The following is a 22396-nucleotide window of genomic DNA, read 5'->3' as shown; positions in this document are numbered from 1 at the left end:
AAATAAATAATCATTTTGTGTTTTTAATTCCTTTTTTAAACAATTTTTTTTTTTTATTAATGTATGAAGTTTTTAATTCCTTTTTTTTTTTTTTTTTTTTTTTTTTTTTTGGAAAATCAAATATTAATTTATAAATAAAGATATTTAATATATGAATTTTTTTTTTTTAAAAAAAAAACAATTACAAAAATTATATCCATTGAATGGTGTAAAATTATATCCATTATTACAACGAAAATCAAAGAATTAATTTTTAAGCAATTTTTGATTAGATATTTTTTTTTTTTTTTAAAAAAAAGAAAATCGATTGGAAAAAGTCAATTCCAAAAAAAAAAAAAAAAAAAAAAAAAATTAAAAAAAAATTAAAAAAAGTTTTTTGTTTACTTTTCGAGGTCGAAAAAAAAAAATATCTTTTTTGGATATCATATCATTTATGATGTGTCTTTAAAATTCTTATTAAATTTTACAAAACTAAATTTTCAATAGGATTTAAAATTTTATTTTTCCTTTCACTTTTTTTTTTTCTTTTCCATTAACTTTTTTTTTTTTTTCTTTTTTTTTCTTATATATCTTTTTTTTTTTTTTTTATTTTCAAAACATTATAAAAGGAGAATTTTTTTTCTTTTTTTTTCAATTATTCAAATCTTTATTAATATTTTTCAAAATAAATAAATAAATAAATTAAAAATGAAAGTTTTATCTGCTTTATGTGTTTTATTAGTTAGTGTTGCCACTGCTAAACAACAATTATCTGAACTCCAATACAGAAATGCTTTCACCAATTGGATGATTGCTCACCAAAGACATTATTCATCAGAAGAGTTCAATGGTCGTTTCAATATCTTCAAAGCCAATATGGATTACATCAATGAATGGAATACCAAAGGTAGTGAAACCGTTTTAGGTTTAAATGTTTTCGCTGATATCACCAACGAAGAATACAGAGCCACCTATTTAGGTACCCCATTCGATGCATCATCACTCGAAATGACTCCATCTGAAAAAGTATTTGGTGGTGTCCAAGCTAATTCCGTCGATTGGAGAGCTAAAGGTGCTGTCACCCCAATCAAAAATCAAGGTGAATGTGGTGGTTGTTGGTCATTCTCAGCAACTGGTGCCACTGAAGGTGCTCAATACATTGCCAATGGTGATTCAGATTTAACATCAGTCTCTGAACAACAATTAATCGATTGTTCAGGTTCATACGGTAACAACGGTTGTGAAGGTGGTTTAATGACCTTAGCTTTCGAATACATCATCAATAACGGAGGTATTGATACTGAAAGCAGTTACCCATTCACTGCCAACACTGAAAAATGTAAATACAACCCAAGTAACATTGGTGCTGAATTATCATCATACGTTAACGTTACCTCTGGTTCAGAATCAGATTTAGCTGCCAAAGTTACTCAAGGTCCAACCTCAGTTGCTATTGATGCATCTCAACCATCATTCCAATTTTATTCATCTGGTATCTACAATGAACCAGCTTGCTCTTCAACTCAATTGGATCACGGTGTCTTAGCTGTTGGTTTCGGTAGTGGTTCATCTGGTTCTCAATCACAATCTGCTGGTTCTCAATCACAATCATCAAATAACAATTGGTCAGAATCATCACAATCACAAGATTCAAACAGTTGGTCACAATCATCTCAATCTCAATCATCACAAGATTCAAACAGTTGGTCACAATCATCTCAATCTCAAGGTTCCAATAGTTTCACTGGTGCTGGTACAGGTTCAGGTTCAGGTTCCGTCTCTGGTTCAGGTTCAGCCTCTGGTTCAAGTTCATTCTCAGGTTCATCAAATGGTGGTAATAGTAACTCTGGTGATTACCCAACTGATGGTAACTATTGGATCGTTAAAAACTCATGGGGTCTTGACTGGGGTATTAATGGTTACATTTTAATGAGTAAAGATAAGGATAATCAGTAAGTACACATAATATATTAAAAAAAAAAAAAATTTATATATATATATATATATATATATATATTAGGATAGAGTTACTAACTAATCATTTATTTAAATTTTTTTTAATTTTTATTTTAACTTCACCTTTATAGATGTGGTATTGCTACTATGGCTTCAATCCCACAAGCCATTCCAAAATCAAAATGGAATTAAATTAAAAATTTATATAATTTTATAAAAATAAAAAATACCAAAAAGATTTTTAAAGTTTACTAAACAATAAATAAAAAATTATTTGTAATATATGTTAAAAAAAAATAGATTTAAAATAGTTTATTGTTGAATTTTTTTTACTAAAAAATTATATTATAATGTTTGAGGGTTTGTTAGAATAAATTTTGTTAAAAAAAAAAAAAAGAAAAAAAAAACTATCTTAAAAATTTGAGAAATAATAATTAGGGATTAATTAAAGCAGGTGGCGGCCTAGCCTTGTTAAATTTAAGAATATTTTATAAAGTAAAGGAATTTTTTTTCTTCCCTACTCAAACACAAAAAAGAATTATTATTCAGTTTTCCAAACAATATTAAAAAAAAAAAAAAATCAAAAAAATCAAAAAAAAAAAGAATAAGTATTTAAATAATTTTTTTTATTTTTTTTAAAAGTAATATTAAATAAATAAATTACTTTATTTTATTTTACTTTTAAAAAAAAATATTTAAATATTGATATTGTAAATCAGAAAGTATATCGCTCATTATTGAAATTTGGGAGAATTAAAAAAAAAAAAAAAAATAATTTCAGCCACACCTTAACAACTTGGAACAATGTAAATATATATATGACTTCAAAAAACAAAAATTAGTTATATTTTTTTGTATTTTAATGAGTAAAATATGGGGTGCCTTAAAAGATGAATAACATTTTTTAAGGAAGTATTAGTGATAATTTTTTTTTTTTTTTTCTCTTTTTTTTTTTTTTTAAAAAACAATAAATTAAAATTAAAAACAATTAAAAAAATATTTACTTTATTTATTTTATTTTTTTTGTTACTTTGTGTTGCTTTTTCCCAAAACCAACCTTCCAATATAATTGTTATTACAAATGATAATTTAGATTTAATCTTAAACGGAAATTGGTTAGTTAAATTGTATGTCTAAAATTATGTTAATTTTTAATTTATTTTTTTATTTATTAATTTATTGTTTTTTTATTTATTAATTTATTTAATTATTTAATTATTTATTCATTTATTAATCTTTTGTTTTTTTTATTTATTTTAATTTATTGAATTATTTAAAACCTTATAATTATAAATTTTTAAAAAAGTGGTGCAGGATGGAGTGGACATTGTAAAAAATTACAACCTGTACTTGAAAATCTAGCTCAACATTACAACAGTGATAATGAGAATTCAAAAGTTAAAGTGGCGCAAGTTCATTGTGAAGAGTATGAATCAATTTGTATAAAATATAATATTATAGGTTATCCATCTTTAGTTTTGTAAGTTTTAACTTTTTCTATATTTTTTTTTTTTTCAGTTTTGATGAAGGCGAAATCAAACATTATAGAGGCCCAAGACTATTTGAAAATTTTAAAGAGGCTATTGATAAACATTTAAATAAAGAATTGTTTCGTTTTAGTCATAATCTTATATATTTTTTTTTTAAAAAAAAAATATTTATTTATTATTATAAATTTGAAAGTGCATATCTCTTTATTGAAATTTGGGAGAATTAAAAAAAAAAAAATAAAGAAATAAAAAAAAAAAAATAAAAAATATTATTTCAAACACACCACACTGATATATGCAACTTGGAACGATGTAAATATTATGTAGTTTCAAAAAAATCAAAAATAGTTTTTTCTTTGTTATGGTTTTTTTTTTTTTTTTTTTTTTTTTTTCAGAAAAAAAAAAAAAGATGACTCACTTTTTCTGACAACTTACAAAGTATTAATCAATAATAATTTTTTTTTTTTTTTTTTTTTTTTTTTTTTTTTTTTTTTTTTTCCTTTGGTTTTTTCTTTTGTTTTTTAGAAAAAATTTTAGAAATCTAAAAAAAACAATATAATAAAATTAAAAACAATGCAAAAAATATTTACTTTATTTTTTTTATTATTTTGTGTTGCTTTTTCCCAAAACCAACCTTCCAAAATAATCGTTATTACAAATGAAAATTTAGATTTACTCTTAACCGGAAATTGGTTAGTTAAATTGTATGTATTAATTTATGTTAATTTTTAATTTATTTTTTTATTTATTAATTTATTGTTTTTTTTATTAATTAATTTATTTTATTTATTTATTTATTAATTTTTTTTTTTTTTTTTTTTTTTTTATTAATTTTTAATTAATTTATTTTTAATCTATTGAATTATTTAAAATCTTATAATTATAAATTTTTAAAAAAGTGGTGCAGCATGGAGTTTACATTGTAAAAAATTACAACCTGTACTTGAAAATCTAGCTCAACATTACAACAGTGACAATGAGAATTCAAAAGTTAAAGTGGCGCAAGTTCATTGTGAAGAGGATAACTCAATTTGTAAAAAATATAATATTACAGGTTATCCATCTTTAGTTTTGTAAGTTTTAACTTTTTAATATATTTTTTTTTATTCAAATATTTTAAATTTTAAATTTCTAACTTTTTTTTTTTTTTTTTATAGTTTTAATGAAGGCCAAATCAAACATTATACAGGCCCAAGACAATTTGAAAATTTTAAAGAGGCTATTGATAAACATTTTAAATAAAGAATTGTTTCATTTTGGTCATAATCTTATATTTTTTTTTTTTTTTTTTTTATTTATTTATTATTCTTTATTGAAATTTGGAAGAATTAAAAAAAAAAAATAAAAAAAATAAAAAAAAAAATAAAAAAAAAAAATAAAAAATATTATTTCAAACACACCACACTGATATATACAACTTGGAACGATGTAAATATTTTATGAATTTTCAAAAAAATCAAAATATTTTTGTCTTTGTTGATTGTTTTTTTTTATATAATTTTTTTTTTTTCAGAAAAAAAAGATGACTCACTTTTTTTAACAACTTATACAGTATCAATAATAATTTTTTTTTTTTTTTTTTTTTTTTTTTTTCCTTTGGTTTTTTCTTTTGTTTTTTAAAAAAAATTTTAGAAATCTAAAAAAAACAATATAATAAAATTAAAAAGAATGAAAAAAATATTTACTTTATTTATTTTATTTTTTTTATTATTTTGTGTTGCCTTTTCCCAAAACCAACCTTCCCAAATTATTGTTATTACAAATGATAATTTAGATTTAATCCTAAATGGAAATTGGTTAGTTAAATTGTATGAATTAAATTATGTTAATTTTTTATTTATTTTTTTATTTATTAATTTATTAATTTATTATTTAATTTATTATTTAATTTATTAAATTATTTAAAACCTTATAATTATAAATTTTAAAAAAGTGGTGTAAAATGGAGTGGACATTGTAAAAAATTTCAACCTGTACTTGAAAATCTAGCTCAACATTACAACAGCGACATTGAAAATTCAAAAATTAAAGTGGCGCAAGTTCATTGTGAAGGGGATGACTCAATTTGTAAAAAATATAATATTACAGGTTATCCATCTTTAGTTTTGTAAGTTTTGGCTTTAAATTTTTTTTTTTTTTTTTATTCAAATTTTAAATTTCTAACTTTTTTTTTTTTTTTATAATAGTTTTGATGAAGGAGAAACCAAACCTTATAGAGGTCTAAGAGAATTTGATAAAATTAAAGAAGCTACTGATAAACATTTTAAATAAAAGAATTACATAATCCTAAAGAGTTTGATTGTTTTTATTTTTATTTTTAATTTATTTTTTTATATTTTTTTTTATTTTATTTTTTTTTAAGGAATTGAAAAAAAATAAAAAAAAAATAAAAAAAAATAAAAAAAAATTTTATATTTTAAATTATATATTTAAATATTTTATAGTCGAATACTGCCACCAAAATATTATTATTAAAAATAAAAAAATAAAAAAAAAAAAATAAAAAAAAATCATGCTTTTATTTAAAATTAAATATTAAATTCGGTTTTTAATCTAAAATTAGAATACCATCTAATTTTTATTTTAGATTTAAACAATCTCATAGTTTTTTCATTTTTTATTTTTTTTTATTTTTTTATTTTTATTTTTTGAATTTTTCAAAAAAAAAAAAAAAAAAATTTTACATTGGAATGTAAAAGTTATGTATGAAAAATTATAAAAATCGAACCGCACAAGCTCAATTTTTTTTTTTTAAAAATTTTGAAAGAGGGCCTATGTGAAAAAAAAAAAAAAAAAAACTTTTTTCTCTGTTTTTCTAGTTAAATTTTAAGGTATGATGTGATAACATACAATTTTTTTTATATGACTTTCGTTGTATTAAAAAAAAAAATAATAATAAAAAATAATAAATAAATAAAATAAATAAATAAATAAATAAATAAATAAAAATAAAAAATAAATAAAAATAAAAATTTGATGGATGACAATTAATTAAAGAGGAGAAATTAAATAAAGAGGAATTATTATTTTTTTTTTAAGAAAAAAAAAAAAAAAAAAAAAAGATAATAAAAAAATTTCAAATTCAATTTAAAATTATCAAAATGTATTGCTCATTAAATAAATAGAATTAGATAATAAAATAAAAAAATAGCATCAAACAAATTTAGTAGTGTTACAGATTTACTTTGATTTTTATTTTTTTTTTTTTACGGAAAAAATTTTCGAAATCAAAAAAAAAAAAAAAAATCAAAAAAAATTTTTTTTTTTTCTCTATTCGTTTTTTTTTTTTTTATTTCCCACAATCACAACATCAAATAAAGAGTAAATTTATAGGTATATAAAATAATAATAATAGTAATATTGGTCAACAAAAAAAATATGGAAATTAGGATTTTTAAACGTTAAACTAGATACTTTTTTTGGATGTTATTTCTCTTTTTCCCCAACAAAACTATATAGGGATAAAATTAAAATTCAACTAAAATCTCCCTCAATAATTTTGTCATCCAATAATAATAATAATAAAAAAATAAATAAAAAAAAAAATAATTGATAGCATAAATCAAATGATTTGAAAAAAAATTATAATTATATTAATATTTATTTATAATTATTTTTTTTAGAAAATGCCTCACTCATTCGGTCTCCGTGCTCGTACCAGATACTTGTTCTCTCGTGGTTTCAGAAACCATGGTCTCTTACAAACCACCACCTTCTTAAGAACTTTCCGTTTAGGTGATTACGTTGATATCAAAGCCACCGGTAATGTACACAAAGGTATGCCACACAAATTCTACCACGGTCGTACCGGTCGTGTTTGGAATGTTACTCCACGTGCTGTTGGTGTCATCATCAACAAACGTGTTGGTCCAAGAATCATTGCCAAGAAAATCCACGTCAGAACTGAACACGTCAAACCATCAAACTCCATGGCTGCTCACTTAAAACGTATCCAAGAAAACAAAAAAGCTGTCGTTGAAGCCAAGAAAGCCGGTAAATGGGTCGATGTTAGACGTAACCCAGCTGCACCAAAGGACGGTTTCTTTGTCAACCCAAGAAACACTGAATTCGTTGAAGTCAAACCAGTCAAATACGAACTTTTATTATAAATTAATTTAAAAGAGTGGTGGCTAATATGGTTCAATCGCAATCCTTTGATTATCCAAATTTGTCTTATTTAAAAAAGAAAAATAAAAAAAAATATAAAAAAAAAAAAATATAAAAAAAAAAAAAAAAATAATAATTAATAATTATTTCTTTTTGACTTTCTTTTTTTTTTTTTTTTTTTTTTCCACCACCCATTTAATATATTTTTAATTCCAAAATTTATATAAAATAAAATAAAAATAAAACTCAAGTTAAAAATTATTAATTAAATCAAGAAAAAAATAAAAGATTAAAAAAAAAAAAACTCAATCAGACAAAAAATCCTATAATTAATAAATTAATTTTTGGAATAAAAAAAAAAATAATTATAGGATTATGTTATGGAAAAAAAAAAAAATAAAAAAAATTAAAATAAAATAAAATTTCATAAACGAAAAAAAAAAAAAACGAATCCTTTTTTTTTTTTTTTTTTTTTTTTTTTTTTTTTTTTTTTCAAAAACTTTTTAATTTGTTGATACTGATATTCTAGTCGTATTACAAAAGTTATAAAAATGGTTGTTCCTGCTCAATCAAAAACAAAAACAACACCAACAACTGTTGCAAAAGCAGCACCAGCTAAAATAGCAACAGCACCAACAACTGTTGCTAAAGCACCAACAACTAAACCAAAAACAACAACACCACCACCAACAAAAACAACAGTTGCAAAAGCAGCACCAGCTAAAGTATCAACAGCACCAACAACAACCAAACCAAAAACATCTGAAAAACCAACAGAAAAGAAACAAGATAATAAAAAACAAGATAATAAGAAACCAGAAATTAAGAAAAATGAAAATAATAATAAAAAACCAGAATATAAAAAACCAGAAAATAAAAATAATGGTAAATTTTTAAATGATAACAAAAAATCATTTAATAAAGAAACAAAAGCAGAATCAAGTAGAGATACATTTTCAAAGAAATTCTTTGGAAATAAAGATAAAAAAGAAACTACTACCACTGAACCAAAAACATCATCATCATCTTTCCAAAAAAGAGAACAACCATTTGAAAAGAAAGAAACTACTCAACCATATCAAAAAAAATTTGAAATTAAAAAAGATAAATCAACTACCACCGAATCATCTAAAGATTCCGATGATATTAAAATTGAAAATTCATTTTCAAAGAATCCAACTTTTTCAAAAGCTCAAGGTTTATATAATAAAAAAGTTGAAGAATATCTTATTGGTAAGTAAAATTATTATTATTATTATTATTATTATTATTTTATTATTTGTTTTTTAATCTCTAATTAATTCATTATATTATTTATTTATTTATTTTATTTTTTTTTAAATTATTTTTTTAGATTTTAAAAAAAATGGTTCTCGTGATGATCAATGGAAAGAGAAAATTCAACATACTGGTACAATTAGAGATAGAATTTCTGCTATTACTCTTTTAATTCAAAAGGCACCAATGTATAGATTAGCATCTCTTGATATCCTTATAAATCTTGCTGCTAAAAAGTCTGAAAGAGAAAGAGAATTTGCTATTAATTCATTAAAAGATTTATTTGTAAATTCATTATTACCAAATACAAAATTAAAGTAAGTTTATTATTAATAATTATTATTATATTATTAAATATTAATAAATTTTTTTTATTTTTTTTTATTTCTTTTTAAAAAAAATAGACGTTTTATTGAAAGAGAAAATATTCAAGATAGTAAACCAGTTGAATTAGTTCAATGGTATTTTGAAGATTTATTAAAATCTAGATATCAAGCATATATTAGATTATTGGAAATTTTATCAAAAGATACAGTTGCAAGAATTCGTGCAATTGCAACATCAACAGTTCAATATTTATTATTGAAAAAACCAGAACAAGAAGAAGTTTTATTAACATTATTAGTTAATAAATTGGGTGATGAAGATGGTAGCAATGCAGGTAAAGCTGTTAAATTACTCGAGAAATTATTAGAAGCTCATCCAGCTATGAAATTAGTTGTAATTAGAGAGATTGAATTATTCTTATACAGACCAAATAATTCAAATAAAGCACAATACAATGCTTTATACTATTTAAATAAACTTCAAGTAGCTTGTGATAAAGATGGCACTAGTTCAGTCGAAATGAAAGATATGTCACATCGTTTAATTAAACTTTATTTCACATTTTTCACAAATAAATCAAATATTAATTCATCTGCCATCACTTTATTAATTTTTGGTATTAGAAAAGCTTATTCAATTACTAAAGAATCTACAGTTTTGTAAGTAATTTAAATATTATTTAAAACAAAACAAAAAAAAAAAAAAAAAAAAAAAAAAAAAAAAAAAAATATATATATATATATATATATATATATATATATATATATATATATATATATATATATATATATATATATATATATATATATATATATATATATATATATATATATATATATATATATATATATATATATATATATATATATATATATATATATATATATATATATATATATATATATATATATATATATATATATATATATATATATATATATATATATATATATATATATATATATATATATATATATATATATATATATATATATATATATATATATATATATATATATATATATATATATATATATATATATATATATATATATATTTCTAACTTATTTATTATTTATTATTTTTATTTTACAGTGAACCAGAACAACTTAAATCATTATTTAAATCATGTAGAAAGAGTACAATTAATAAAGTTATTCAAACTTTATGTCTTATTTTTGAAATTAAACAACATACACCAGTAAGTAATTTATTTATTTATTATTTATTATTTATCATTTATTATTATTTATATTAATATTTAAAATTTTAAAAAATAGGAAATTGCAAATGACTTTTATTCAAATTTATATCATACTTTAAATAGAATGGAGAAATTATCACAATTTGATCAAACATCATTTTTGAATTTAGTATTTAGAGCAATTAAACATGATGATAATATTTCAAGATCAATGGCAGTTTTAAAGAGATTAATACAATTTTCATTCCACCAAATAGTTTCATTCTCTGCTGCAACTTTAATTTTAGTTTCAGAATTAATTAAATTTAATCCAATTTTTGGAACAATGATAACTGATATCGAAAAAAAATCAACTGAAGAAAAACAAGAACAAGAAGAATCATCAGAATCATTATATAATCCATTACATCATGATCCAGTTCAAGCAAATGCTCATTTATCATGTCTTTGGGAGATTACATTATATTCAATTCATCAACATCCAACAATTAGTTCAATGGCAAATGATCTTTTAAGATCAAATCCAATTAAATTCAAAGGTAATCCAACTGTTTTATTTACATTAAGTGCTTTCCTTGAAAAATTCGTTTTATCAAGACAAAAGAATAGAAAATTAAAAAGTTCATTAAAAGTTTCAAAATCTAAAATCGCTGAACAATATGGTATGGATAGTGATAATGATAATGAAGACGAAGAAGGAGATGATGATAAAGAAGATGAATCTGAAGAAGAGGAGGAGGAAGAAGAAGAAAAACAAACTTTCACAAGACCAGAAGAACAATTCTTAAAAACATTTGGTGATATTTCAAATGCCAGTGGTGTTATTAATAAAAAGAAAGGATCAAATGTTGTTAAATTCGTTACTGATAATGAAGAAATGGATAAAGTTTTGGGTTATAAAGAAGATGAAAATGATTCAGATGAAGATTTGGAAGATTTAGATGCTGAATATAGTTATGAAGATTTGCAAGCTTCCGATTTCGATGATGAAGAATTTGAATCTGAAATTCCAAAATCAAAAAAACCAATTGCTCCATCAACTAAAAAATCAACTAAAAATTCTCAAGAAGATGATGATGATGATGAAGATGATGAAGAATTTGATGTTAATGATGAAGAATTCGCTTCATTAAATAATGAAGAATTTTTAGATTCCATTCCAGATGATGACGATGATGATGATGAAGATAATGGTGAAGATTTGGAAGAAGATGAAGATTTGGAAGAAGAAGACAATGTTGATATTGATGAAGATGAAGAAGATTTCGATGATGAGGATGGTACAAATGTCGATACACCAGATTTTGGTGATGAAGAAGTTGAAGAAGAAGAAGACGATGATGTTCAAACTCCAGATTTTGGTGATGAGGATGATGGTGAAGAGGATGGAGAAGGAGAAGAAGAAGAAGATGAAGAAAAATCAGACTTCCTTAAATCAATGCAAAATAATGATGCTTTCATGGATGCTGATGATTTTGCTGAAATGTTAGAAAAATCTGGTAGTTCAAATAGTAAATCGTCATACAAAAAGAAAGGTTCAAAATCATCTGCTGCACCACCATCTAAAAAATCAACTCCTTCAAAACAACCAAAGAAATCCTCTACCTCAAAAAGAAAGAGATTCTAAAAAAAAAAAAAAAACAAAAAAAAATAAATAAAAAAATAAATAAATAAATCCAAGACTAAAAAAAAAAAAATAAAAAAAATAAACCAAAGATTCTTAAAAAAAAAAAAAAATCCTTCCAATTTAATTTTAAAAGAAAATATTAAAAAGTTTATTAAAAAATATTAAAATAAATATTTATTTTTTTAAAAGTTTATTTCTTCATCAAAATAAATACATAGATAATGAAAAAAAAAAAAAAAAATAAAAAAAAAAAAAAAATAAATAATCCTTCAAAGTTAATAAAAGTTTATTTCTGCGTAAAGTGAAAAAAGATAAAAAAGATAAAAAAAATTATTAAAAATAAGAAATCCAAAATTTAAATCCAAATATTACTAGAATTCAAAAGATAAAAATAAAATATCTTAAAAATATCGAATTTCCTTTTTTATAAAAAGATTTTTTTAAAAGATTTTTTTTTGTTTTTCTTTTTTTTTTGGAGAAACCCTTTTTTACCTCGAAAATAAATCAATTTTTTAAATTTAATTTTTTTTTATTTTATTTTGTTTTTTTTTTTTTCAAGGCGCAATTTTTTTTTTTTTCTTACAAAAAAAAAAAAAAATTATTATTTTCTTTCTTTAAAACATTATTTTTGTATTTGAATACATTTATATATATATATATATATATTTATATATTTTTACTTTTACACATATTTTTAAGAAATGGAAAAAGAGAAATTTACATCACATGAAGGGTTAAGACAAACAGTCGAATATTCAAAATCAGCCAGATCATCTTGCAAGAAATGTAAAGGAACAATTGGAATGGATACAATTAGAGTTGGAACAGAGACACCGTCACGTGTTTTCGATGGTTACGATGTCAAATATTACCATTTAAGTTGTATGGACTTCCCAAAGTTAAAAATCTTTTATATTAATCAATTAAAGCATTATGAATTATTAAGATGGGATGATCAATTAAAAATTAGAAAAATTTTAGGTCAAACTGATGATGGATTAAATTTAGCTTTATCAACTGTATGTATTTTTTTTTTTTTTATTTTAATTTTCAAAAATAATTAATATACTAAATTTTTTTTTTTTTTTTTTTTTTTTAAAAATTTTTTATTTTTAGTATTATAATGAAGTTTGGAGAATTAAAGATATTTTAATTAGTGAATTAAAACCAGCAATTATTAAAAAATTATTTTTAGAATTTTATCCAAAATTGGATTCATTATCACCAAGTTATTATCTTCACTTTTTGGCCGATGGTTTATCATATGGTCGTATTGGTCCATGTCCATCTTGTAATGGTTTAACTGTTTTATATGATGGTAAAAATTATTATTGTAGGGGTTTCTCAAGTTCATTTTCTCGTTGTACTTGGCATGGTCAAGAGGTTAAAAGATATCGTTTCATAATTCCAAAGGAATTAATGCCAAAAACTTCTTTCTTTAAAGGTTTGTTTTTTTTTTTTTTTTTTTAATAATAATAATAATTATTTATTTAATACTAATTAATTTTTTTATTTTACTCAAAAAGGTTATACATTTTCACAAATTCATCCATATGAAGTATTAGAATATAAAGAAACAGAAGGTATAAATAGTACTAAAGAAACAGAAATTCCAACATTTTCAGCTTTATCAATTTCAGATTCAAAAGATAATGGTAGTAATAATAATAATAATAATAATAATGATGATGATAATAATAGTTTCTTTTATAAAAAATCACCAATTAAAAAAAATTCAACATTATTAAAAGTTGATCCATCATTTAGTAATGCAAATAAAGGTGAAATTTTAGTATTAGAAGATGATGTTTATGGTTATGTTGCATATAATGTTTTAATGAATTTAACTGATTTAATTCATAATAATAATTCATATTATATTTTACAAATTATTAAAACTGGTGATACATCGTATTGGGTATATTGTAAATGGGGTCGTATTGGTGTTAGTAATGGCGGTACAATGCAACATAGTCATACATCATTAAACAAAGCATTAAAAGAATTTGGTGAAAGATTCACTGATAAAACTGGTATTGAATGGAATGATAGAGGTAAATATAAGAAACAAAATGGTAAATATGCAATCATCGATTTAGAAGAGAATGTTGGTGAATTTAGTAGTGGTGGTGATAATGAAGTAGAAGCACCAATTGTTGCACCAGTTAATACAAAACCATCAAAATTATTACAACCAGTTCAATCACTTGTAAATACATTATTTGATTCAGAATTAATGAAGAAATCATTAACATCACTTCAATTTGATGTACAAAAGATGCCATTGGGAAAGTTATCACAGAATCAAATTAATAAAGCCTATGAAGTATTGAATAGAATTCAAGAGCTTTTAGAAACCATTGAAAAACAATCACCATTACAACCATTGTCACCAACTGCCCAACACAATATTAAAAGTGAAATTATGGCAGAGTCTTCAAAATTCTATACACATATTCCACATCGTTTCGAGGGTGGTCTCATGAGTAAAATACCACCAATCGATAATAAAGAACTCTTGGTCAAATGTATTAGATTGGTAGATGCATTAAGTGAAATAGAGGTCGTAAATCAATTGAAAAGATTAAGTACATCCACCAGTGGTAATTCAACCGACGACAACTATAATCTCTTAAAGGCCGATATTAAACCATTGGAAAGAGATTCTTTTCTCTTTCGTAATATTGAAGAGTTTGCACTTTCTACCGTTGATCCAAGTTTGGGTTATAGTATCGATGTATTGGATGTTTTCAAGGTTGATAGAATTGGTGATGATCAATTTTCTCAATGGGAATCAAATCACAATAGAATGTTATTATTCCATGGTAGTAGAATTCAATCTTGGTGTAGTATTCTTCCAAATGGTTTAAAGATCGCCTCACCATTATCTCCAAAATCTGGCTATCGTCTTGGTAAAGGTGTCTATCTAGCTGATTGCATTTCTTTATCAGGTTTATACACTGGTGCCACAAAAGAGAATCCAACCGCTATTATCGCCATTTGTGACGTTGCTTTGGGTAATAGCGCCGCATTATACCATGATACCTACATGGAGGAACCACAATTAGGATATCTAAGTACAAAAGCCTTGGGTAAAAGACAACCAGCTCTCTATGACCAATTGAATGGTTGCTATCAAGATAAAGATGAATTTATACCATCTTCAGTATTAAAAGGTCCCATCATTGAAACTGGTAGTATTGTAACATTTTTTACTCCCAATGAATATGTAATCTATAATAATTCTCAATGTAGAATTAAATATCTTTTAAAATTAAGATTAAACTTTGATTAAAAAAAAAAAAAAAAAAAAAAAAAAAAAAAAAAAAAATAATAATAATAATAAGAAAACTACTATTACTTAATATTTATTAGAGTTAATTATTAATTAAATAAAGAAAAGAAAAGGAAAGAAAAGAAATAAATAATAAACATTTTTAAAACTATAAAGAAATCTATTTAATATTTTTATTTAAATTGAAAGAGATTTGAAATTGAATTACCTCTGGCTGTGATAATCAAAAAACATTGAAAAATTAGTTTGGAAATTTAATAATTTTATTATATTTATTAATTTAACATTTATTATATTTATTAATTTAACATTTTAATAATTTACTTTAATTTTTTTTTATCCAACTTCTTTTATATTACTTTATTTTAAATGTTTTTTTAATAACTTTTTAAGAATTAAAAAAAATAATTAATGTTTTAAAAAATAAAATAATGCTATATTAAAATTGATTTTATTATTTTATGTTTTTACCATGGTAATTATTTGACATGATTATATTATGTCAATGGTTTTATTGTACATTTTTCATCACATTTGGCTTTCCCACAGAATGGTGGTAATTTAACTTAAAATATTGTTAGCCTATTTATGGATTAATTTTTTTTTTTTTAACCATAAACCCTATTTTTTAAAAAAAAAAAAAAAAAGTTATTTAAGATTAAAATTTAACCCCCACTAAACTAGATATAGAAACAATACTTTGATTGTATTTTTTTTTTTTTTTAAAATAAAGAAAAAAATAAAAAAAATACAGTTGCAGGGGGTAAAAAAAAATTTTTTTTAACCCTATTCACAAAAAAATTTCTTTTTTTTTTTTTTTTTCTTTTTTTTATAATTTTTTTTTTTTTTTTTTGATTATTATTTTTTTTTTATTTATTTTTATTTTTATTATATATGATTGTTAAATAAAGGAATATGAAATAATCATATTGAAAATTTTAATTCAAATAAAAAGAAAAAAAAAAAAAAAAAATGAATAATAATAATAAAATTAATTTAATAATTGATAATAATAATTTAAATGAAATATTATTTTTTAAAGTTTGGAGAAATAAATTTTTAAGATTTAGAATTTTTCATCAAATTAAAAAATATTCAATGAATAAAATTAAAGTTTTTGAAGATTGTAGCAAATTGAATGGTTTAGAGAATTCATATTATATAAAGAAGTGTAAATTTTTAAAGAATTCATCGATACCAGTTGGAGCAATACCACATTCAGTAAGGTCATTAAAGTTGAGTAATGTATTTTCATATCCATTGATAATTGGATCATTACCACCAAAAGTAAAGACAATTTATGTTGGTCAATTTTTTAATTTTAAAATTGATAAAGGTGTAATTCCACCAACATGCGAAACTTTAAGATTTGGATATCATTTCAATCAATCATTTGAATTTTTACCACCATCTGTAACATCCATTGAATATGGTGGTATTTTTAATAAACCACATACAATTCCACAAACTGTGACCAAATTAAAACTATTCAATTTTTTCAATAGAATGGATTTAACTATTAATGATATACCAAAATCAATTAAAACCTTAATTATCGATGGTTGTTTTAATATTAATTTATTAGTTGGATTTATACCATCATCAGTTACAAAACTTGTATTGGGTCCAAAATATTTTCAACCGCAATTAATTCCAGGATTTATACCATCATCAGTTAGAAAATTAACAATTTCATTTTGTAGTTTTGAAACAAGAATTGAAAAGAATGTAATACCATCATCTGTTAAGAAATTGAAAATTATTGATCATTTCAATGGAGAATATATTGCTTCAAATCTTTGTTATGGTTCAATTCCATTTGGTGTTGAAATCATTGAATTTAGTGATTTCAAAAATAAAAGATATATAAAATTAGATCATAGATTAATTCCATTAACTGTAAAGAAATTAATTATCAAAGGAAAACAAGTTAATTTATCAAGTTTAAAATATAATTCAAAATTAAAATTATTTTTTAAAAAATATTATTATGAAACTTGGACATTAGTTTTCTTTATTCAATCTTTTTCACTTTTATTCCTTTCAATATTTCCTTCATTTTTAAATGATTATATTTCAATTACAATTCCACGTTTAACAATTTGGTTTTGTTTAAATTATTTTTTAATACTTTATAAGAAACACATGAAAATATTTTTTAAAATTTTAAAAATGATTAAAGATAATTAAAAAAAAAATAAAATAAAATAAAATAAAATAAAAAAATTATAATAATAAAATAATTTATTTATAATTTTTTAAAAAAAGATATTGGCGTTTATTTAAAAAAAAATTTTTTTAAAAAGACAAATTTTACAAAAGAGAACTTAAAACAACTTTATTAAAAGAAAATTAATTTTTATATATTACAAATATTTTTTATTTATTTATCATATAAATTTTATATGTTTTCGTATTATTTTTTATTAATTATAAAATTATATAAATATGTATATATATGTATCGTTAATTTAAAGTGATGCAACAGCAGTTGGACGTGAGGCCATTGTTGCAATACCGCATCTATAAAGGAAAATTTAAAAAAAAAAAAAAAAAAAAATTAGTTAGTATTTCTATTTTTATTATAAATATGTATATAAATTATTTTATATATTATGTACTTACTGATTGTTATTTCCTTTGGTCATTAAAATGTAACCATCCATACCCCATGAGGTACCCCATGAGTTTTTAACGATCCAGTAGTCACCAGCGGTTGGATAAACACCACCGTTGCTATTGCTACCACTTGATGAACCTGAGGCGGAACCTGAGGCGGAACCTGAAGCTGAACCTGAGACTGAACCTGAACCTGAACCGGAACCGGAACCTGAACCTGAACCTGAACCTGAACCAGCACCAGTTTGTTTAACAGCAGCACCGCTGTTACCAGATTGGGAACCAGATTGGGAACCAGAGTATGAACCAGAGTATAAGGAACCAGAGAATGATTGAGAACCAGATTGTGATTGTGATTGTGAACCGGATTCAGATTGTGATTGTGAACCGGATTCAGATTGGGATGATTCTGAACCAGCAGATTGTGAATCTGAACCAGCAGATTGTGATTGGGAACCACCATGGGAACCAGATGAACCACTACCAGTACCGAAACCAACAGCTAAGACACCGTGATCTAATTGAGTTGAAGAGCAAGCTGGCTCATTGTAGATACCTGAAACGTACAATTGGAATGATTGGTTGGATGCATCAATGGCAACTGAGGTTGGACCTTGAGTAACTTTGGCAGCTAAATCTGATTCTGAACCAGAGGTAACGTTAACGTATGATGATAATTGAGCAGCAACATTCTTTGGGTTGAATTTACATTTTTTACCGTCTTCAGCAGTGTATGGGTAGCTGCTTTCAGTATCAATACCTTTGTTATTGATGATGTATTCGAAAGCTAAGGTCATTAAACCACCTTCACAACCGTTGTTACCGTATGAACCTGAACAATCGATTAAATTTTGTTCGGATAATGAGACTAAATTCTTTTTACCGTTGGCAAGGTATTGAGCACCTTCAGTGGCACCAGTAGTTGAGAATGACCAACAACCACCACATTGACCTTGATTTTTGATTGGGGTGACAGCACCTTGAGTTCTCCAATCGACTTGAGCGGAAGCATCGAAGATTTTATCGGATTCGGTCATTTCGAGGGATGAAGCATCGAATGGGGTACCTAAATAGGTGGCTCTGTATTCTTCATTGCTGATATCAGCAAAGACATTTAAACCTAAAACGGTTTCACTACCTTTGGTATTCCATTCATTGACGTAATCCATATTGGCTTTGAAGATATTGTAACGACCATTGAACTCTTCTGATGAATAATGTCTTTGGTGAGCAATCATCCAATTGGTGAAAGCATTTCTGTATTCAACTTCGGATAATTGTTGTTTGGCAGTGGCAACACTGACTAATAAAACGCATAAGGCAGATAAAACTTTCATTTTATTTATATATATATTTAAAAAATAATTGGATGATTAAGATAATGATTAAATTTTTTTAAAAAAAACTTTTTATACCGAATCGTTTGGAAAAAAAAAAAAAATAAAAAATATTTTTTAAAAAAAAATTTTAGAGTCAAAAGTAGTTGGAAAATTCTCTAACCTCCTCAAAAATTTCATCTTTTTATAAAAAAAAAAAAAATAAAAAAAAAAAAAAAGATATTTTTTATTTTTGAAAACTTTGCATTTTTTCGTGAATTGTTATCAGATTTTTCAAAACGGTTGGTGGCTACCATAATTTTTCTCATTTTTTATTTTATTTTTTTAAAAATTCGACCAATAATAAAAACAATGTTGAAAAGTGTATAGATATTTCTACGTTTTTATTATAAAATTTTAAAATTTTTTATTTCTTTTTTCTTTTCTTTTTTAGTTTTTTTGTTTTTTTTTGATTTTTTTTTTATTAAATTTAGTTTTTATTTTATTATTTTTTTTTTTATTTTATTTTAATTTTTTTTTTTTTATTAAATTTAGTTTTTTAATTCTTTTTTTTTTTTTTTTTTTTTTTTTTTTTAAAGGATTCAGATTAAACGAAATCAACTGCAAAGATTTTTATTTTTTTTATTTTTTTATTTTTTTTATTTTATTTTATTTTTTTTTTTTTCAAAAACTGTTTTTTTTTAAAATTTTTGTTTCCATTCTTTTTTTGAATGAGAATGGTGTTATGATTTACGAGCATAAATTGCGCCAAATTTGTTATTGTTTTTTTTTTTTTATTATCGAGTACATTAATTTTTGAAATAAAAATAATTTGTTCTTTCTGTCTAAATAATTAATTCGATTTTGATCTCATTTTAAAAATAAAATTTTAAATGTTTTTAAAATGAGATCAAAATCCAATTAATTATTTAAATTGAACAAGTAATTTTTATTTTTAGACTAATTGACTCTACAGAATTTTTTTAAAAGTGTTATTTATCTAAATAAATTTTGTTTTATTTTTAATAAATTAGAATATGATTAATAAAATTCCATTTTAATTTTTTTTTTTTTACTAAAGTGAAAAAAAAATTTGGCCCCTTTAAAAAAAAACCTTTTTGAAAAAAAAAAAAAAAAAATAAAATAAAAATAAATTAAATAATTATTTTTTCTATCTTTAATTTTCTATTTTTATCTTTATTTTTTTTTAATTTTTGCAGCAATGATTATCACACACAAAAAACAATAATTATTGGAATTGGCCAATGTATTTGGAAAATAAAAATAAAAAAAAAAAAAAAAAAAAAAAAAAAAACGACCCATAATTCAGACAATAGTTTAAATAAATTATTCCTGTAACTTTTTATTTTATTTATTATTATTATTATTATTATTATTATTATTATTATTATTATTATTATTATTATTATTATTATTATTATTATTATTATTATTATTATTATTATTATTATTATTATTATTATTATTATTATTATTATTATTATTATTATTATTATTATTATTATTATTATTATTATAAATGGATATTGTAATTGATAGTTTTATACACATATATATATATATATATATATATATATATATATATATATATATATATATATATATATATATATATATATATATATATATATATATATATATATATGAATTTTAATTTTATTATTTTATTTTATTTTTTAATTCTCTTGTTGTTATTGTTTTTGACCTTCATGGAGTGGATATTTATTTTTGTTTAATTATGAATTTTCGTTGATTCCTTAGTAACAGCATCAATTAAATAAATATCAAAACCAAAATCAGCAATCCTTTGGGGTCTAGTTTTTAATTTTGAAATATCTTTATATCCAAATATGAGATAATTAATTATTTGATATTCTTTGTCAACACTTTTTGATACATCTAGAATTCTCTGAGTCATTGTGAATATTTGATCTTTGGCAGATTCAAAGAAATCAATGTAATTAGTGTTGGTCTTTTTTTTACGTCAAGAAAATAACTGAAAATTGAATTAGTCTTATGAAAAAATTTAAATTCTAAAATAATGATTATGTTTGGACTTTTATTGGTGTTGTTGTTGTTGTTGTTGTTGTTGTTGTTGTTGTTGTTGTTGTTGTTGTTGTTGTTGTTGTTGTTGTTGTTGTTGTTGTTGTTGTTGTTGTTGTTGTTGTTGTTGTTGTTGTTGTTGTTGTTGTTGTTGTTGTTGTTGTGTTGTTTAATTTATATTAGTACCAAGTGGGGTTATTTTAAAATATTGTTAATTATAATTAATAAAAAAGACTTACTATTCATTGAAAAAAAATAAAAGGTCAGTCTTCTAGAACCCTTTGTATCTATAGCATAAGTTGGAAAGGAACTTATTTCTACCTCACCTTTATTACTATTCCATTTTGAGAATTCCGGCGATATTTTCAAACAATTGTTGAAATTGTTGTCAAAGTTACCACTAGATATAAATGTAATATGGCGTTCACGTGACAAAAGAGACACTACATTTAAAAAGAAATCATTTTCAGTTGATTTAAAATCTGTTAAATTATTTGCAAGAATACCTTTATATGGAATTAATGATTTCAAAACTAATTTGCTTTTTTTAGTGATTTTGTTAAGTTTTTTTTTTTTTATATAAACCCCATCTCTATTATAACCATTTTTATTAAAACCATCTTTATCATAACCATATGGATTATAACCATTTTTATCATAATCATCTTCATCGTAACCGTCTTTATCATAACCATCTTTATCATAACCATATTTATCATAACCATATTTATTATAACCATATTTGTTATAACCATATATATGATAACCATCTTTATCATAACCCTCTTCATTATAACCATCTTCATCATAACCATCTTCATTATAACCATATTTATCATAACCATCTTCATTATAACCATTTATATTATAACCATCTTCATAATAACCTAATGCATTATAACCATCTTGATGATAACCATCATCATTATAACCACATTTATCATAACCAGCTTTATCATAACCATCTTCATCATAACCCTCTTCATCATAACCATCTTCATCATAACCATCTTTATCATAACCATATTCATTATAGCCATATTGATCATAGCCATTTTCATCATAGATGTTTTTTTTACATAAAAAATAACCATATTTATCATAACCATTTTCATCATAACCATCTTCATCATA

The 22396-nt window shown here is 22.4% G+C and overlaps 11 protein-coding genes across 11 annotated transcripts; 7 read left to right on the top strand and 4 right to left on the bottom strand.

Moving 5' to 3' along the window:
- Positions 1–687: 687 nt before the first annotated feature.
- Positions 688–2127, top strand: cprF (cysteine proteinase; the record flags this gene model as incomplete). Its single annotated transcript, XM_636633.1, has 2 exons — positions 688–1931; positions 2067–2127. The coding sequence occupies 2 exons, from the start codon at positions 688–690 to the stop codon at positions 2125–2127; spliced, it is 1305 nt and encodes a 434-aa protein (XP_641725.1).
- A 670-nt stretch (positions 2128–2797) lies between these two features.
- On the top strand, positions 2798–5696 carry DDB_G0295811 (thioredoxin fold domain-containing protein; the record flags this gene model as incomplete). Its single annotated transcript, XM_002649115.1, has 9 exons — positions 2798–2801; positions 3029–3062; positions 3242–3415; positions 3454–3543; positions 4037–4129; positions 4325–4498; positions 4583–4666; positions 5359–5532; positions 5612–5696. The coding sequence occupies 9 exons, from the start codon at positions 2798–2800 to the stop codon at positions 5694–5696; spliced, it is 912 nt and encodes a 303-aa protein (XP_002649161.1).
- Positions 5697–7051: 1355 nt separating this feature from the next.
- Positions 7052–7534, top strand: rpl21 (S60 ribosomal protein L21; the record flags this gene model as incomplete). The annotated part of the gene is made up of 1 exon (XM_636632.1): positions 7052–7534. One exon carries the CDS (start codon positions 7052–7054, stop codon positions 7532–7534), a length of 483 nt encoding a protein of 160 aa, XP_641724.1.
- A 549-nt stretch (positions 7535–8083) lies between these two features.
- On the top strand, positions 8084–11968 carry DDB_G0279205 (CAATT-binding protein; the record flags this gene model as incomplete). The annotated part of the gene is made up of 5 exons (XM_636631.1): positions 8084–8765; positions 8887–9127; positions 9215–9796; positions 10233–10338; positions 10418–11968. 5 exons carry the CDS (start codon positions 8084–8086, stop codon positions 11966–11968), a joined length of 3162 nt encoding a protein of 1053 aa, XP_641723.1.
- Positions 11969–12669: 701 nt separating this feature from the next.
- On the top strand, positions 12670–15263 carry adprt1B (NAD+ ADP-ribosyltransferase; the record flags this gene model as incomplete). Its single annotated transcript, XM_636630.1, has 3 exons — positions 12670–12987; positions 13085–13412; positions 13495–15263. 3 exons carry the CDS (start codon positions 12670–12672, stop codon positions 15261–15263), a joined length of 2415 nt encoding a protein of 804 aa, XP_641722.1.
- A 972-nt stretch (positions 15264–16235) lies between these two features.
- On the top strand, positions 16236–17453 carry DDB_G0279203 (hypothetical protein; the record flags this gene model as incomplete). The annotated part of the gene is made up of 1 exon (XM_636629.1): positions 16236–17453. One exon carries the CDS (start codon positions 16236–16238, stop codon positions 17451–17453), a length of 1218 nt encoding a protein of 405 aa, XP_641721.1.
- A 281-nt stretch (positions 17454–17734) lies between these two features.
- Positions 17735–19219, bottom strand: cprG (cysteine proteinase; the record flags this gene model as incomplete). The annotated part of the gene is made up of 2 exons (XM_636628.2): positions 17735–17786; positions 17889–19219. The coding sequence occupies 2 exons, from the start codon at positions 19217–19219 to the stop codon at positions 17735–17737; spliced, it is 1383 nt and encodes a 460-aa protein (XP_641720.2).
- A 351-nt stretch (positions 19220–19570) lies between these two features.
- On the top strand, positions 19571–20018 carry DDB_G0279201 (hypothetical protein; the record flags this gene model as incomplete). The annotated part of the gene is made up of 4 exons (XM_636627.1): positions 19571–19582; positions 19653–19659; positions 19693–19752; positions 19798–20018. The coding sequence occupies 4 exons, from the start codon at positions 19571–19573 to the stop codon at positions 20016–20018; spliced, it is 300 nt and encodes a 99-aa protein (XP_641719.1).
- Positions 20019–20566: 548 nt separating this feature from the next.
- On the bottom strand, positions 20567–20770 carry DDB_G0279199 (hypothetical protein; the record flags this gene model as incomplete). The annotated part of the gene is made up of 1 exon (XM_636626.1): positions 20567–20770. The coding sequence occupies one exon, from the start codon at positions 20768–20770 to the stop codon at positions 20567–20569; it is 204 nt and encodes a 67-aa protein (XP_641718.1).
- A 181-nt stretch (positions 20771–20951) lies between these two features.
- On the bottom strand, positions 20952–21137 carry DDB_G0279197 (hypothetical protein; the record flags this gene model as incomplete). Its single annotated transcript, XM_636625.1, has 1 exon — positions 20952–21137. One exon carries the CDS (start codon positions 21135–21137, stop codon positions 20952–20954), a length of 186 nt encoding a protein of 61 aa, XP_641717.1.
- Positions 21138–21457: 320 nt separating this feature from the next.
- Positions 21458–22396, bottom strand: DDB_G0279385 (hypothetical protein; the record flags this gene model as incomplete). Its single annotated transcript, XM_636624.1, has 1 exon — positions 21458–22396. A coding segment is annotated over one exon (939 nt), but the record flags the coding sequence as incomplete, so codon positions are not given.

The sequence above is a fragment of the Dictyostelium discoideum genome, assembly GCF_000004695.1.
Source record: "Dictyostelium discoideum AX4 chromosome 3 chromosome, whole genome shotgun sequence".
Lineage (NCBI taxonomy): Eukaryota > Evosea > Eumycetozoa > Dictyosteliales > Dictyosteliaceae > Dictyostelium > Dictyostelium discoideum.
This window is presented reverse-complemented; position numbering and strand designations above follow the sequence as displayed.